The sequence below is a fragment of the Centroberyx affinis genome, unplaced genomic scaffold (assembly GCF_046629955.1).
Source record: "Centroberyx affinis isolate AG114_WGS23_722 - 3 ecotype Tasmania unplaced genomic scaffold, CSIRO-AGI_Caff_v1 ptg001577l_1, whole genome shotgun sequence".
In the NCBI taxonomy this organism is placed as follows: domain Eukaryota; kingdom Metazoa; phylum Chordata; class Actinopteri; order Beryciformes; family Berycidae; genus Centroberyx; species Centroberyx affinis.
Window position 1 is genome coordinate 342,758 of NW_027280027.1, and position 18,309 is coordinate 361,066.

General features: G+C 45.2%; 3 protein-coding genes across 5 annotated transcripts; all 3 read left to right on the top strand.

The window, feature by feature from the left end:
- The first annotated feature begins 308 nt into the window (after window positions 1-308).
- On the top strand, window positions 309-5,932 carry hoxa3a (homeobox A3a). The gene is made up of 3 exons (XM_071527795.1): window positions 309-707; window positions 2,777-3,356; window positions 5,142-5,932. Exons 2-3 carry the CDS (start codon window positions 2,894-2,896, stop codon window positions 5,930-5,932), a joined length of 1,254 nt encoding a protein of 417 aa, XP_071383896.1. The 5' UTR covers window positions 309-707; window positions 2,777-2,893.
- Window positions 5,933-10,249: 4,317 nt separating this feature from the next.
- Window positions 10,250-12,710, top strand: LOC139650980 (homeobox protein Hox-A2a). 3 transcript variants are annotated; one of them, XM_071527799.1, is made up of 3 exons: window positions 10,250-10,287; window positions 10,779-10,980; window positions 11,637-12,710. In XM_071527799.1, exons 2-3 carry the CDS (start codon window positions 10,890-10,892, stop codon window positions 12,359-12,361), a joined length of 816 nt encoding a protein of 271 aa, XP_071383900.1. In that variant the 5' UTR covers window positions 10,250-10,287; window positions 10,779-10,889; the 3' UTR covers window positions 12,362-12,710. The 3 variants fall into 3 exon arrangements, with proteins under 3 accessions (XP_071383900.1, XP_071383899.1, XP_071383898.1); XM_071527798.1 differs by having other exon boundaries at window positions 10,271-10,402; XM_071527797.1 differs by lacking the exon at window positions 10,250-10,287 and having other exon boundaries at window positions 10,597-10,980.
- Window positions 12,711-16,377: 3,667 nt separating this feature from the next.
- Window positions 16,378-18,081, top strand: hoxa1a (homeobox A1a). Its single transcript, XM_071527819.1, has 2 exons — window positions 16,378-16,996; window positions 17,702-18,081. The coding sequence occupies exons 1-2, from the start codon at window positions 16,384-16,386 to the stop codon at window positions 18,079-18,081; spliced, it is 993 nt and encodes a 330-aa protein (XP_071383920.1). The 5' UTR covers window positions 16,378-16,383.
- The last annotated feature ends 228 nt before the right edge of the window (window positions 18,082-18,309 follow it).

An 18,309-nucleotide genomic window follows, 5' to 3' on the forward strand; every position in this document is an offset into this window, starting at 1 on the left:
AAATGCATCGTGGTCAGCGGCTGCTTATCCCATTGTTTTCTCCTCTGCTCCACCATAACATCCAGCAATAATTCCACTCAGAACGTGGAGTAAATAATAACAAATGATTTAAAACACGTTAGGGATGGGCTTGCATGCTATTTGTAACGATATATGTTTTTTTTCTACACACACTACCTCATTTGGTGGGGGGAGGAGGAGATGCAGCCACTTGATTTGAACTGGCTTTCCAAGGCGCTACTTCATTTGCATAATTTTTCTTGTCTATGGTGACGCTCTGGTTCGGGGGAGTTCACTGGTGTCTGCATGGTACTGGTGAAGGATCACATAGTCCAGCAAAGCCCTGGCTGTGTTTAATATTGCTATGAAGCCCTGGCCATTGCTCTATAGCATGTGATAAGTTCAATCGTGAGGCCAGATAGCTCTTATCTCGCTGACCCGACTGCTCACGCCTGCTTTCGTAATCTCGGTTTACCCATCCACGTCGAATAGGAAAAAAAGAAAAGGAAAAAAGGAAAGGGGTTTCTCTCGGCTCTTCCCTTTTTGTTGTGGCCGCTAATGCCTGGTGCATGGCAGGGCGCAGTCTGCTGCTGCTTTACCCAGCCAGCTCTGCCTTTAAACTTTTCTCTGGATTACTGCTTTGATCGATTTCGTCGCTGAATGAGAAAATATTGCTTGGTGCTCTGCATTCGTCGTCAGAGGATAAGGTAAGCAGGCCAGAAATAGGCTCCTCGGTTGTAAATGGCGGAGTTTGTGTGTCGTGCGGTGATTTATCACCGTATGACTTAGATCTCGGTTCAGGAAGAGTTCACACACACAGTCAGGCAGCCAGATTTCTCTAACGTGGAGCAGAGGGCTGAGCTCAAGTCTGTCTTTTGTCTCTCTTTCTATACCATTTATTACTATCGCTCTACCTCCACTGGAAATACACCAAAAAGCTTTCTGATATCCTTTCCAGATCATCATTTGAATAGCAGATGTAGTGAAGAGATCTTCTTTCATTCTGCGGTTTACTTGCGTTGAGGGCAAACTGAGTGGCTCTGATTTTATACAGATTTGCCTGTCGTTATGCACTGCTGCACAAAGACGGAGTTGTTCGAGATTTTCTCTATCTGTTTTTTTATGTTCATTTTATGATAGTTAATTATAGTCGTAGGTCTGGTAACAAAGTAGATCTGGTAACTGTGAAATAAATATGACATATTTAACTGTATAGTAATCAGATCGTTATTGCCTCACGTTTTACTATTAGGCCTATAATGACCCTTTAGCAGTTTCAGCAGGTGAATTTTTAAGTTGAAATAGACTTTTTTTGTTTTTGTTTTTTTAGTCTCAAAATTCTTATTTTTGTGTCAAAACTGGTGTTGTAACTATAATGCCCGACCATATGCTGCCAGACAACTAGCCCACTGAAATCTAAAGCTATACAGCATAAACAAAAGAATTGCATTTTCAGTTCGGAACCAAATAGGGAATAAATAGTGCTGTTTTTGATTATTTTTCAACATTAATTGGAAGCTATTATTATTATTATTATTATTATTATTATTATTATCATCATTATTATCATTATTATCATTATTATTATTGCCTCCACTCCTCACTGGCTTTAGTTAAAAAGTCCTCAGTGCATGATATATTCTAAGCTACATAGTCTACATAAAATATCTCAACGCACCATTATTTCATTGGAATGACATAATATGAAAGATTTCCCAAAAATGACCTGTAGATCTATGTCGATTATGCTTGATAGTTTCCCCAATAATCTTTCAGCGGCTGTGATCCCCATGGTTACCTGAGTGAATTATGGTAGTGGTTTAGCAGCAGGCTAGCTGTGCATCCCGGGTTTCTGTCCGCCTGAGTACCGGGCTTGGCTGCTCACCGGGCCGCTCATTCCGAGCAGGCCGTCCCGGCCCACTGACCCCCATATATCACCGCGACGGGCCGCCGCGCAGACAGCACCGACAGCAGCCATTATTATGGGCCTGCAAGGAAAAGTTCACACCGTGGTCATGGAGATGCACGGATGCCCGCCCGGTTTTTCAGGTTTCCTTGTGGCTCTTCCATTTATCTTGCAGCTCACATGCAAAGAGAAAAAAAAGAGGAGAATGCGGTTGTTTATGCTTTGCACCAGGTGGCCGGGGGAGCACAACGCATTGAGGTCTATCCTGTTACTGATGGAAGATTTTTTTTTGACCAATAGTGAGAAACAAAAATAGGCCCAGTGCACTCACAAAGAGCTTTAGCTAAAAGCATGTGTTTTCACCTGCTGCATAGGAAATAAGCTAATAATGATGATATCCCTGGTAACAGAATAACTGCATAACAGAATTACAAGATATATATTATTAATTAAATATTAGCAGCCTATACCATAGCCTCGGATCACTTGCCAATTTGCCCAGTTTATATTAGTAGCCCTTAGCACATTCTCTATTAGGTGTATTGCTATAAACGTGTAATATCCATACAGTTTCGTGTTTAGTGGGCTAAGAAACCTAAAATGCCATGTCTTTTCTTGTTAGGCCCTAAGACTGATTTGGAAATCTGAAATGCTTTTGAAAACGTTTTTGTTTTGATGTTGCTTGGCACAGATGGTTATACAAGGTTAGTGCGTGCCTTTGTGCCCTGTGTAAGCCATAAGGTAAACGGTAATAGTCTCCAGAACTGTTGGCCCTATCTTGCCTCCATAGTCTCCCGTGTCAGGCCTGTATTGAAAAGTAAGATGGATCGCCACCATTTCTTCTCCTCACAGTGCTTCTTGTAACCCTAGGTTCACCCGAGGAGGCCATTGGCGGAGAGGCGTCACGTGACCACGGGGTGCCAATGTTATTCTACAAGGGTGTCAAGACCCTGTCAGTTTCTGAAATAAATATTGGGAAACGGCGAGATGCAAAAGGCAACCTACTACGACAGCTCCGCAATTTACAGTGGCTACCCGTATCAAAGCGCAAATGGCTTCAGTTATGATGCCAATCAGGTCCAATATCCCCGGGCCTCTCATGTGGAAAGTGAGTACCATCGACCTGCCTGCTCCCTGCAGTCTCCTGACGGCTCCGTGGCCCTGCAGAAGCCGGGGGAGATGGCGGAGAGCTGCGACAGGACCACAGCCATTCAGGCGGCGCAGTCCACGGTTCATCCCGAAAGCAATCAACCGCAGGTGCCAGTGTCAGGCCCACCCCCTCCTCCACAATCACCCGGTGCTATCAGCCAAAACACGAGCAACGGGTCCAACCAGCCCAGTGCCAAGAATGGCTCCCCGACCTCCGCAACTCGCAGCAAGCATATCTTCCCCTGGATGAAGGAATCCCGTCAGAACACCAAGCAGAAACCCACCAGTAGCTCCAGTTCAGGTACTTGGCCTAAATAATGGTGGTGACACACACACACACACACACACACACAGCCTTGATAGCCTATGACCCAGTACCCACAAATCAATATAGACATGCATTCGTTTTGACCAATAATCTACGTGTGTAATGTGCCAGTGCATGCAATTACTATTGTAAATATTACATTCTAGCCTATATCAAATCCTGTTAAACATGACAATTAGCACTGGATTCCACCATTTGCTATCCCAATGCCCTGCAGCTGACCTGTCCCTACAGTAAACACGCATCTCCTCTGATCACACAATGTTCCCGGCGAGACAACAAACAAACACACACAGCAGTTGTTTCAGTTTGTCCTGCTGTTTTGATTAGAGGAAAACTTGGTGGGTGGGGGCGCTGCTTGTTTACCATAGAGCCAACCTAAAGTTCAGGGATGCTAACATTCCCATGGCCCTCTCATTTCTTATGTTTTTTTTCAATACAGGCCTATTATGCTGTGGGTAGTTTTCTAATGTACTTCTCTATGACAGTTGAAAATGGAAAGCAGTGGGGCGCCATTCATTCTGGCTTTCTCTCCAGGAGCCAATTCAATCTCATCATTCGTGATGATCATGGCAGTTCTCGAAGACTTTGTAAATTATGTTTGGGAAGGTATTTTCGTGAATTTTTAATAATTTACACTGTAAGGTGCTAACATTTATGGAAAGCCTTTTACGCACCTCTCCAAGTCTGATTACAATCTTTTTTATAATGGCATATTTAAGTTTTTAACGCATGCGGCAGGCCTTTTACGCACGTCTCCAAAATCCGTCTCCTTTATGAACCGGTCATTTACAAGCATTTTCAAATTGAATTCATAAATAATCGTGTAATAATCATAGTAATCATCCGTAATTGCCCTTGTAGAAAGTACACGGCTATTCCCCGTGTTAAGTTCTCTTTCCATCTCTGGAACAACCTAATGGGTTAGGTTATGTCATGCTGCATTCCTTTTGCTCTGGGTTTGGTCGACTGGTAGTGAAATTTATTAAGTGTTGGCCGCCTGCCACAGCGGTAAGTAGACCAACACCTTGCTGTTCTGCAGCCAAGCTCCAGCCTCTTGGAAGGGGAAGCTTATCAGTGAGGGCAAGGCGAGCTGCTTTATACACCCCGAGGAATACATAATGCTTGTGTTTGCATTACGCGTGTGCTACCGTGTGACTACGGAGAAAGATGAGGGTCAGAATGCTTTAGTAGGAAATCTGAGGTTACCTGGTTGCATATCAGGTATTGACCTACTACTCTCTGGTTACAATTTTTTCTGCTTTGCAGTTAGTGTAGCGCGCACAGGAGCGCATTCTCCATACATTGATTGTTAATTGTCTTATGGCACCCTGATGATAACCTCTGTGCTGTGCAGTAGGGAGCAGATTTATCAAAATCTTGAGATGCTTGCAACAGCGAGAGAGAGAGAGAGAGAGAGAGAGAGAGAGAGAGAGAGAGAGAGAGAGAGAGAGTCAATAATAAAGCCTTTATTTGAGTAGGCGAGCAGGGCATATCTAGTAAACTACTCTCTCTCTCTCTCTCTCTCTCTCTCTCTCTCTCTCTCTCTCTCTTTCTCTCTCCACCTCCCTCCAGCCCCCTCTCTGATGTGGGAGATTTGTTATCAGCTGTGTGTGCGTGTTGTCACACTGTGTTTTGCTTTCTGTTTCACTCTTTCACTCTCTTCTCCTCTCTCTCTCTCTCTCTCTCTCTCTCTCTCTCTCTCTCTCTGGAATGGATTACTGATTGACATCCTCCTCTTCTCCTCCTCCCTGACAGTGGAGAGTTGCCCCGGAGACAAGAGTCCTCCGGGGTCAGCAGCATCGAAGAGGGCCCGGACAGCTTACACCAGCGCACAGCTCGTGGAGCTGGAGAAGGAGTTCCACTTCAACCGGTACCTCTGCCGGCCCCGGAGAGTGGAGATGGCCAACCTGCTCAACCTCACCGAGAGGCAGATCAAAATCTGGTTCCAAAACCGCAGGATGAAGTACAAGAAGGATCAGAAAGGCGTCGGAATGATGCCTTCGCCCGGAGGACAGTCCCCTCGGAGTCCCGTGGGCCCGGCCTCCGGTGGGGGAGGGGGCGGAGGATACCTCAACTCTATGCATTCTCTTGTAAACAGTGTACCTTATGAATCCCAGTCGCCGACGTCTTACAATAAACCCCATCAAAATGCATACGGTATGGCCACGTCATATCCCCCTCCTTTGAACAGCTCCCTCAACAACTGCCCGCCCTCCCAGAAGAGGTATCCCGGGACCGACTCGGCCACGCCCGAGTATGACGCGCATCCTCTCCAAGGCAATGGCAACTACGGGACGCACATGCAGGGCAGCCCCGTTTATGTCGGCGGAGGCTACATCGACTCCATGCCCAGTTCTGGGGCCTCCGTTTTCGGTCTGACCCACCTCTCGCACCCGCCGTCCGCAAACATGGACTACAACGGAGCAATCACAATGGGCAACAGTCACCATCACGGAGTGTGTGATCCGACCCCGACGTACACAGACCTAACGCCGCACTACTCTCAGGGAAGAATCCAGGAAGCGCCCAAACTGACGCATCTGTAGCGGTGGCGCAGCCCGGATCACTCCGCCCATTGTCTTATCCACCTCCAGACACATTACTGCTTTGTTTCTGCGCCTCCTCACGGCTTCCACCTTCTCTCTGCTTTTGTTTATGTTCTCTATAGTTTGATGTGTGAAGTAGCGTAGGAAAAATAATCACTACTTGCTTGAATTTTTCTCTATTTTCTCGTGTCATTGTCCCACAAAGACCTTTATCTGGGCTATAGGACGGCAAGCGCGGGAGGGGTTTGGGGAGGGGGGGCATTATATGCATAGGCCTATTTAATCTTTTTTTTTTTCTTGTTTTAAAATCGAAAATCAAACAGGGTATTATGAACAAATCTTATGGTATTTCTTTTTTCAATGTGAATTTGTCCGTCTTTTATTTATCCGCATTTGAAGAATTGTGTTTTGCATTTTGTTGCACTTGTGAAAGGATCCTCAAGAGCCACGAGTTGGGATTATTATGAGGGAAATACATTTTCAGAAGGAGGGTCTTGAGCTTACACGCAACCTCCCTTGCTTGTGTTGTTCTGATGGACTTTTCTAATGTTATTTATTTTGTTCGGTGTAAAGATAAGAGTCCTCTAGTATTATTTGACACCCCTGCGCTCTTTGTGTGGGGAGAAGGTTGGTGGAAAATAGCGTCTTGGCCCTTTCCAGCCCATACTTGTAGTCTGCAGAAGCTCCTCAGCAGGACACTGCTATATGTTGCTATTATGGTTTCCATTTTTCTTCTTCGAGGAGGTGTTTTATTTTCTCAACGAATGTAAAATCAATCAATCATGCAATAAGGGTGGAAAGAAGGACACACGTTTAACAGTTTCTTTATTGAAGAAAAAAGAAACAGATATCATAATTTTTTTTCAATGTCATACATTCCATGCTGCTCCAGTTCTAAGAAATAAATAAATGAATTGAAATATAATTATAGTATATCCTTCAGTTTTAATTTTGGCGCATCCCAGAAACATTACACAAAAACACAAAACTAAATAAACAAGACAGTGTCCTCAGTAACAATACCAGACTATATCTCTCCTTTGCCATAACTGAGATAAAATGATCCAAGAAGCTTTACAACTATCAGGTCAATAATACAATGACAAAAAAATACATTTGTAAGAGAATAGGTATTAATTGTAAATAATGAAAAAAAAGCGGCTTTTTTTTTATTAATAAACAATAGATGCTAAATGTTAAAATAAGCTAGGCATTAGTTAATGCACAGAAAAAAATAATATAATATCAATAGCCATAATTAATGTTCAATAACATCAAAGGAAACGGCTGAAAATAACGTCAAATATTGAATAAAAGCTACTTGATTTTTTTTTCCTCCTCTCCATTCGACATGAAGGAAACTCTCGGGTGGCCTTCTCCCCTCCTCTCATCTGCGTGGGCACATCCATAATAATAAAAATGTCACCCAGGCCCTTCTGGAGAATCTGCAAGAAGACAACAAGCTAAATGAGAAATCGTTGGAAAAAATAATTCCCTGATATATTCAGTCAGTCAAATGTAGTCAGAAGGAATACAGGCTCTACTAGAATCGTAACGGGGCTTATTTGCCTCATTATTTTACTTATTTACAGACGCCAACGTAAAGCCAGTTGAACACGAATGCTTCTCAGTTGAAATTACACATTACCGAAAAGCAAATCAGCATTGACGAGGTGAAAATAGTGAGCGGCAATATATTTTTGTGTGTATACTTTGGCGAAATAGGAGGGTTGTATAGAAATTACCCTCTATTTTATTTTATTTATTTTTTTCATTTCAGGTATATACAATAAGTACCTAGCATTTCTGAATTTCCATAAGTAAAAATACAGACAGATAGAGCTAAATGTTTTTATTGTTCTGTATTTTTCTCGCGTTGTTTGGAACAAATGCAGACAATTATTTCCCAGTAACATGCTCATGGTTTTACCTCTCTATTCATAAAATTAGCAAGACCTTTTTGTATTGTGTTTAGTCTTTATGCTTATGTTATAGCCTACCTTTGTGTAACAGCAGTATAATTTGATCACACTGATTTTAACACCAAGAAATGGTTTTCAGCTGAATATGATTGATATTACAGGGCATGAACATTACTAGCCCTGACATATGGTTAGCAGGGGAACCTAGAACAATTGAACCATGGTGTGTCAGTGTAAAAAAAGGCTCATGTACTGAGCAATTCTGGATCCAACACACACACACACACACACACACACACACACACACACACACACGCACACACACGCACACGCACGCACACACACCCATACACAGCGAGACACTGATTTGACCCATATGTGGCATACACAGGTAGCACATAAATAACGTTTTAGCTGAAATAGAAGATTTGTATTTCTTTCATTGCATTTCCATCCGTGGGAAAGTGGTCCTAAATCAATCCTGCTGTAAAGAAAAGTGTGTAGGACAGGCTGGGGTCCACTAAATGCCGCCACCCACTCCTTTCCCTGCACACAAAGCCTGTGCGTAATTCCAAAAAAGCCATCCATCTCTTCCCTAGCAACTCTGTCCTCCACCACACTGCCCGGTCCGCTCGAAAACCTGCACGTGTACTAAAACGAAAAATAATGTCGTTATGTAAAACAGTCTAATGCAAAGACTGGGAGTAAAACGCTGCTTTGCCCTACTCACCGTTGGCGCATTACCGCCTCCTCATAAAGGAAATCGTTGCATCGTTTGGTTGGCTTCTGATTTATCTTTTAAAACATCCCTCCAGCGACAGCTCGGCTAAAACTGCGAACAGAAACTGGTTCTAATCTGAGTGACCAGTGTTTCTCGCCACTTCCTGGCTGCATTTGATCCGGGGGAGAGTTAGAAGCCTTAAATGTGTTGTGAGGGCACCGAGCTGTCAGACCTTTTGGCGAGTAAGATTGATCGCGCACAGGCTTCCAGGACTCTTTGTTTGGTATATAAGCAATAAACTGAGAGAGGCCTACCACTTCTCTTCCTCTCCTCTCTTACTCACTATTCCATTTTTTTGGAGAAAATACAACATGTACTGCTTGACGAAAAACATCCCAAATGTGGCTTTCACAGATTATTCTGGAAGGCTATAAAACCAAACACTGCGGGGAAGACCCAGTCAATAACATTTCTATCTGCATAATAACCCGGCGATGGATTCGTTGTAAATGGACAATTCTAACGTCGTTGGTGTTTGTTTCATTGCAGTTGCAGGCAGAATTAATATTGGAAATGCAATAGAAATAGTCCTTTTCAGAGGAGACGGTCTTTCTCTCCATTCTTGCCACTGTCCACCCAACAATCCCTGGCTTAGCCTCTGCTGTGGCTTCCCACTGCCAGAGACATCAATAGGGAAGCTTCTTAAATATGATTAGAATAAAAATTAGGAGAATGCGGTCGCTGCCGTAGCCTTGCAATCTTTAGAAATCGAAATTTTGGACTATTAGAAAGCTCTATTGGATCAAAACAGAGGAGCGATTGTGTGTGGGTTTCCTACTCTGTGTGTATATGTGTTTGTGTGTGTGTGTGTGTGTGTGTGTGTGTGTGTGCGTGTGTGTGCACGCGTGCGCATGACCTTGTTACAAAATCGACCTTTTGTGGATTAAAACAAAAATGCACATGTAAACTAAGCTACGAGGTTTAATATTATATTCATACGGTCTGCATATTCTATAATTAATACAATAATGTTTGTGTGAGTGTGTATATCTGTCTGTTTACAAGTTTATAGACTACCTCTGTAAATGTTAAGCTATTGTTATGGGATGAAATGGTCTTAACGTTTCAATCAGTCAGTGCTACCCTGATTACATAATGGTTTTATGATTTTTATGGCGACACATGTCAATGAATATATTGTATCTCATTATTTTGTTTTTATAGTAAATCTTTGCAGCCTGCGTTACATTTGTGAGTATCACATTTTCGTCTCAAGTATGAGAGACATCACAGACACAGAGCTACCGTACACATTGAATTGTTGGGGTTTGTTTCTGTCAAGAAGTCTCAATATCAGTTTTTTGGGGTGTGTTTTTTTTTCACCCATGAAGCCTGACTCTAGCCTATATGAATAGCTACTGGCGTGATGTGTGTGTGTGTGTGTGAGTGTGTGTGTGTGTGTGTGTGTGTCTGTGTGTGTCTGTGTGTGTGTGTGTGTGTGTGTGTGTGTGTGTGTGTGTGCACGCGCGGTGGGGGCGTTCTCGACTGACATCCTCAAACAATACCAGAAAGAGGAGTGCACGAATCCGCGCACCCTAGGCTGGGCTCCTTCCCTGTAATAGTGAGCGTCAGCCATTCTTAAAAAACACATTTTGTAGCTTAGTGGAGTGGACTGGAAGGGCGAGAGGAGGATAAACTGAGCGGACAAAGATGTAAATAAAAACAGTCGTCCCCCAACTGAGCGAGGCGTTCTTCACCAGAGTTTTTGGATCAATCAGGCAGACAGTGGCTTCTTTTGATTAAACCCCAAATTGTCATTGGGCAGAGGTAATCATGTGACAGGCAATTCGGTCCAATTTCAACCTTGTCTCCATGAATTCAATAGTTTAATAGTAGCTCGGTCCCCATACGGCCGTAATCAGTGAAATAGAAAAAACACTACCAGGAGATTTTTTAATGATTTTTTCTCTCTCTTTCTCGCTGAGCCGCAACATTTATAAAAATACGCGTGCAAACTTTCCTCGGCTCTCAGGGAGCGGAGATGAATTACGAATTCGAGCGAGAGAGCGGTTTTATCAATAGTCAGCCGTCGCTTGCTGAGTGCCTGACATCTTTCCCCCCTGTCGCTGATTCATTTCAAAGTTCATCAATCAAGAGCTCGACGCTTTCACGCCCGACACTGATTCCTCCTCCCTTTGAGCAGACCATTCCCAGCCTGAACCCGGGCAGCCATCCGCGGCACGGCCGGCCCAGACACAGCCCCGACGGATGCAGCCCGCTGCCCACCGCCTCCTTACCCCCGGAGTACCCCTGGATGCGGGAGAAGAAAGCCTCCAAGAGGAACCACCTGCCGACCTCTACCGCCACCACCATCTCCAATGGACCTGTGTGCTTCTCCCCGAAAGGTGGGTGATTTCAACACACGGGTATTTACTGCAAAGCGCAGCACTGAAAGGCAAACGTACACTGCGCAGGTCGTATGTTTACTATCTGTTGCTAAATTGTAGCCCAGTGCACAGGCCTTTCCAAAACGAATAGAGTCGTTTTTATCCCAGTAGATTTATGGATATTGGTTTGCTATGGTTATGTCTGAAGAAAGAAAAAAAAAAGTTTGGGCAAAGTTTGGTAATGTAAGATGATTTATTCCCCTAGCCGTGCCAGAGTTTTGATGTGTGACAGTAATGAAGAGTGATGGAGTGCCGTTGCCGAGGAGGGCAGCTGGAGCATTCATTAGTATCCCACACAAGCCTGGACCTCACTGCCTTTATAGTGTGGCTCTTAGCTGGGTTTTGCTTCGATTTTAGCTCATCTGGGGCGTTATTTTTATGTGTATAACAATGATTCCACGATTAGCTTTATGCAGTAATGATTATGGGATAAAAGCTATAGGCTATAAGCTTGGGTTAGTAGCACCAGCGGCCATTTTGCTGCAGTGTGTTGTGAGGCATTCTCCAGTGGCTTGTGGTAGCCTAACGCTGGATTCACAAGCTAGGGTGTTATGTAATTTATGTCGCTTTCTTTCGTTTTAATCTCACGCTATCATGGTGCTTTTCTTTTCCAGGCTCGCCTGAGATTGTGGAGAGCGGCGGGGGAGGAGGGGGCTCCCGTCGGCTGAGGACAGCATACACCAACACACAGCTGCTGGAGCTGGAGAAGGAGTTCCACTTCAACAAGTATCTGTGCCGGCCGAGGCGGGTGGAGATAGCGGCCCTGCTGGACCTCACCGAGAGGCAGGTCAAAGTCTGGTTCCAGAACCGGCGAATGAAGCACAAGCGGCAGACCCAGAGCAAGGAGAACCATAACGGGGAGGGGAAAGGGCCGGGCGCCGACGACGGCATCCACAGCGACGAGGAGGACGAGGGCCCCCTGTTTGAGCAGAGCGGGGCCCTGCTGGAGAGAGATACCTGCTCCTTTCAGTCCAACTCTCTCGGCCCCACGCAGCAGCTCCACAATGGCGAGACCATGAGCTTTGCTACTGCGCCGCTGAACAGCAATGACAAAAATCTGAAACATTTTCCCAACCCGTCACCCACTGTTCCGGGCTGCATGTCAACAATGGGCCCCGGCTCGGCATCTGGCCCGGACAATGGTGACAGTCCCCCGGCCCTGGATGTTTCTATACACGATTTCCAAGCTTTCTCCTCGGATTCCTGCCTACAGCTCTCCGATGCAGCCTCGCCGAGCTTGTCAGAGTCTCTGGACAGCCCCGTGGACATTTCTACGGACAGCTTCTATTTTTTCACGGAGTCCCTAACTACAATCGACCTGCAGCATCTGAACTATTAATTGAAATCAATCAAAATAACTTTTCTTTTATTTTTATCCGGGACAGTGAAAGTCAGGCTACGATGGTATTAACTTTGATGTTAATTTTGTGGTTATTTGTATATTCGGCACATTTATTCTGTTGATATTTGACTTGAAGATTAATTCAAGGTAAGGATGAAATTAAATCATTGAAATAGATCTAGGCCTACTCAAACGTGGCTTGTAATTACCATAACAAATTGATCTCTTGAAATGGAAATTATGAGTGTATGTGAATAATTATACAATATTAGGCCTATGGAACCTGGTCATTTTTATTTTTGTATAGCTTCCAATGTCTTGGATATTTTTGTTAGAATACAATTAACTTGCTACAATCTTTTTCTGGTGTTCTGACTCGTTTGTCTTTTTCTTTTCGCGGGTTGAATATTTTACTTGAATTATTCATGTAGAAAATATGCTAAATAAAAAGAAGTAGGGCATAGAAAGATATAGATGTTATGCAAATGTTAACAACAGGTTGGCAATGAATATAAATAGTCTACTCCGCTGGTAAATTGGGGTTTCGAAAGCACACACACATTTGAATTTGACTGTAATTATATAATTTGTCGTGAATTTGAACATTGCCAGGTTTATTTTCAATAGTTTGCCGATGAGTATGAAAAGGTTGTCAGCTGAAAAAAAAATGCTTCAGCGGTCCTGTTTCTTAACTTCGGTGATAAACTTTATAATTCTTCTTTAAAATTACTTTTTTACTCTCTCTAAATTAGCAGTTTATTAGCAGCTATTGAAGTCCAATAGTAACATTTTTGTTGAAATTAGCTGTGGTCAGTCTCTGTATATTTACACAGAAACGTTACTATTTTGCCCAGGCTATCTAAAGAAACCATAATGTATTTTATTTTTTATTTTTCCTCCAAAACTTCATACTTAATAGAGTAGCCTAAGAGGAATAGCAAATAAGCCAGCGAGGATCTTCATATGACAGAGCTGCTAACACTGTGTGCATGTTGCAGGCAAATACCCGAGCCATGTTTGCCTTCAAGAGCTCATAAATCACTCCGTGGCATGAATGAGACGGACATTAAAGGGACCAATTGTGGCGCAATGTGCACAAATAAAACCCCACTTACATTTTCATACGGGACTCCCCAATTCCACGCTAAAAGGGGCTGAGTCTCTGCATGCGTTTGGTAATAATTCATTTTTATAGCTTGTTTAAACACGGCTCTGGCTCGGCGACAGCGGCAACAGTAGCAGCCTGCTCATGTTATGAGGCTGCACTCTTCCGCGTGTTAAAAGTAACCCAAACCCAAAACAGACTGCTTCTGGACCAGATATTCTTTATCAAACTTACATTTACTAAGAATAGCGCTCTTGCTGCAGAAAAACCCCAAACATTATGTAATGTTTGCCTTGATTTACTGAGAGAGTTTTTGTGTGTTTTGGATTTTAAAAACATCATTACAACAACGGTAGGCTAAGTGTTGCATTGATATTATGAAAAGTCTTGGAGTTCAATATAGGGATTATGGATGGTCTTGCTCTATTGTATTGCACTTGGGTTGATTTATGGGAATCAGTTATTAGCTCATGGAGGGCTTGACTCAAGACTCAACAGGCTGTCCCACTTTAGCAGCTTTGTGTGTGAGAACAGCAAACAACCACCGGTTGCGACGCCGGCCTGCACGGATCGATGCAGAAACTCATCTGCACATGCGAAGTTCATAACCTTCCAATGTTCAGCAGCGTCCCGACGTTTGGAATAATCTGGAAGCCATAAGCAGCCCATCGACTGGCTGAACGTTAGCCTACTGGGCAAGTGTGTGTGTGTGTGTGTGGGGGGGGGGGGGGGGGGGGGGGGAACTATAGCACTCCAGCACCCAACGACTAACCAAACCAAAGGGTCAGTAACAAAATCATTCCGAGACAACGCGCCTTTTCTGTGCACATGTGTTCACACAAAGAGCCAAGAAACTCCAAGGCCTGGCGAAGTTTCCACAGGCAAGGCAGGACTCACTGCGCCCACGCACTCTGTTGCAGAGGCAGCTGGGGGAGAGAGAGAGAGAGAGAGAGAGAGAGAGAGAGAGAGAGAGAGGGAGGGAGGGAGGGAGGGAGGAGGGGGGGGGGGGGGGGGTATAATATTGGCCCCACTGCGCCCACAGCTTTTTTACTGGTGGGAAGTTTGAGGGAATCTTGCATCACCTCTCCTTTCAACACTTTCGTCCATATTTTTTGAGCTTGGAATTATAAAAGTCTGTCTGAGTAGAGTGCGGTTCTGAGATCCCAGCTGGCAAAACTGTTATTGCACGTTATATCATTTTAAATACTTAACCCCAAAAGGTTAGGCTATATTATAAATTAAATAACACCACAAAAAAGTCAGATATAACCTTATAATTCCAAACTCACGAGTTGATATTTAGGATTAGAAACCGCTCTCCAATAAAATGTAAGTCTATTTATCTATCTATCTATCTATCTATCTATCTATCTATCTATCTGTTGTCGAGGAAATATTTATAAGGAAATGTGTCGCTCAGCATTTAAAAATAGAGTGAAAAGCCTTGTGGGTTTCTGCACAAATACTGCCAGTAGGGGCGCTCATCCATTCATCTGATTCTCTCTCGCTCTTCCTCTCTCTCCCTCCTCCCCTCTCTTTTCTTTCTCACTGAGAGGTTGGCTGTCTATGATAGCTATACCTCAGCCCTCCCACGCACACTCTCTCCTGCTCTGTCTTTTCAGCGGTGCTTTTCGTGACCATTAATTTCTCCAACAGCTTTATTTGATGAACTTAACAGGATAATCAGCCCACATTCCCACCTCGGGCTATATGGGCGCATTAGCTCCGCGACTGGCCTCGCATTATCAAATCACTTGATCACTATACATGCATAATGAAAACGTGTAGGAGTGAAATCAGAGTAGATAGCAGACCCTATGACCCTAGGAGTGGAAAAAAATTAATACCACATCATCTTAATGGATATGTTGTCTTGTCGTAACTTCACCTGTGACCTCCCTGCGAGAACATAGACAAGCAGCAACACATTTCTAATGTGACCTTGATGGGCAAACAAAGGTATCAAGAAACAAACCGAAAACTGTCTTTGCTTGAACTTTGCTGAAAGGACCTATGTTTTTGTCAGATTTTACCTCATTTTGACCCGTGAAACCTTCTTGTCTCTCCCTCACCGTCACACTGTGCCAACATTTGCTGATCAAATCCCTCACACTATTAAAGTGTGAAACACCATGCATTGAAATTGGACCCTGATAGCCCACAGATAGCCTGTGGCAGTGACACACAAACTCTCAGCCACCCATCCAAGTGAAAATGATTGCTGCCCCTCTCCAGCAATGACACTATTATACATGTGACATCATGGCAGTTACGCACGGACGGATAGAAATACGCACAGAACGCACACAACCGTGCACGCGCGCGCAGGCACACATTCTCGCGCGCGCGCGCACACACACACACACACACACACACACGCGCGCGCGCTCCACCACCTCGCTCTCTCTCTCTCTCTTCCAAAAATACCGCACCTGAGGTCAGAGTGGTAGGTCGTCCTCATGGAGAGGTTTCAGGGGGTGAAACGTTAATCTTCCCCCGGGCGGGCGAGCACACAGCGGGGGTTAGAAGACGCCGTGTTTGCCGTTCCCCGCTCTTCATGCGACCCCGGAGCTGTCCACCACCGTCTGCCTCCCAGCTCATTGTTTGCTCGGCCAATACATTAGTGCCGACGCGCGTCACCTTGATCGACGAGCGCCTGGAATTTAAATAGCCACTCAAACACCAATCTGTCACCGGCTAAGGGGATAAGGACAAGTACCTCACTGGCTGACCCGGGCCCACGTGACAGCACCCGTTCATTGATATCGGCCCGTGTCCACCACCCCTCCCTCCTCTGATAAGGACAGAGTATAGGTAAAGGTTGGCACGGTCACTCAGGGTAAGAAGAGAGAGACAGTGATCAGAGGGTGTCTGTAAGTGGACGGTCCCTCTGTCCCGGTAGGACAATGCTACAATGAGCAGCTTCTTAGACTACTCAGTGATGAGCGGTGAAGGTGGCTCGTGCTCTGTCAGGGCTTTCCACTCGGACCACGGGATTACAACTTTCCAGTCCTGCGCGGTTACCGTCAACAACTGCGGGGCGGATGACCGTTTCATGGCGAGCAGGGCTTCCCCAGACGGCATTCCTCACCAGCCGGGGTCATACCAGTCTACAGCGGGCTCTCTGGGTCTCACCTACGGGGCACACCCGGCCTGTAGCTCCAGCTATGGGCACCAAAGTTTCTGTACTACGTATAACCATTACGCGCTCAACCAGGATGTAGACTCGGCCGCGGGCTTCCCCCAGTGTGGCCCACTGATGTACTCGGGGAACATTTCCTCCTCCATGGTCTCTCAGCATCGCCAAGGTTACGGTGCCGCCCCCCTGGGTCAGCTCCAGTATGCTCATGCCACCTATGGCGGCGGGCACGAGCAGGCAAACCTGCCCCCCTTTCCTGGGTGCTCGAACCCGCTGTCACCACTGCATGCCACTCACCTGGAGGCTTGCTGTTCACCTCTGTCTGAGGGCACATCTTCAGCACAGACCTTCGACTGGATGAAAGTCAAGAGGAACCCTCCCAAAACAGGTGGGTGCCATGTGGTGGGGGGATGGGGGGCGCCAACAGAAACAATGGTCGTGGGTTATTGGTCCCCGCTTTGTTTACAACCCCATGGAGTAAAGATGTAATGTCTGTAAATTATGCTGTCAAAATGATATGATCACTGGCAGTGGAAGTGAATGGCTTCCACTTGGTAGCCTTTGATACTATCAAGAGCTTATGTGCAAAAACGGGCCAAACTCCCTTTGTTGGAGTGAACTCAGAAGAACATCATTGTGTGAATGTTGGCAGGTGTTTGCTGTATGGCACAGTTCTTTGCTGCTCAGGAGAGTAAACTCATGCAGGGAATAATGGGTGATTTCAAATGTGGCACTTTATTCAGACATGTGCCCAAAGGCCACATAAAATCTTACTGGCTGTGCCAACACGACCCATTACAAAAGGGAGCCAATGCAAAGAGGGTAGGCTGGGAACCCCTTAAGTCATTTATGTTGTACATTTTAAGCCTTATGCGTCGGAATATGAAGAAATGTTATTTTGCTGACCCATGAGAGACGATTAACAGCGCGTAAAAATAGTGGTTGGTGCGTAAAAGTTGCGCCCTGTGACACACAGCCACAAGTGGGACTGTCTGCCATAGCTGTCTTTTGATATGACTCACATGTATTGTGAGCAGCTGTGAAACTTAATCTCTATTCTCCCGCTCACAGTCGGTTGTTAATCTGTCCGCAGGAAGGTCGGGGGAGTACGGCTACGGGGGTCAGCCGAACACGGTCCGGACCAACTTCACCACCAAGCAGCTGACCGAGCTGGAAAAGGAGTTCCACTTCAACAAGTACCTGACCCGGGCGCGGCGCGTAGAGATCGCGGCGGCGCTGCAGCTGAACGAGACTCAGGTGAAAATATGGTTCCAGAACCGGAGGATGAAGCAGAAGAAGCGGGAGAAGGAGGGGCTGCTGCCGGCCAAAGCTCCTCCCTCTGACCCGGGAGAGAGCAGTCAGGAGAAAATGGACGATGCTGCGTCAGAGAAGTCTCTCTCGGCCCCGTCCACTCCATCTCCTACTTCCTCCACGGTGTCTTCCACGGGGGCTGATCCTTACTCCTCCAACTAAAGATCAACTGACTCGTACCTCTCTGGGCCAAAAGCGGCCTGTATATACCAAAGATCATACCCAGTGTTTCAAGGCCAAAGCCCTGGTTGATGGAAAACATAGGTACAGCTGATGTGGACATTTAGGATGAGTTAATGCACTATTTGGGACTTTGGACAATGATGGACCATTTCTGGGTTATAGATTTGTTTTATATTGTGTTTTGTGTTTGAAGGGGAGAAGAATAGC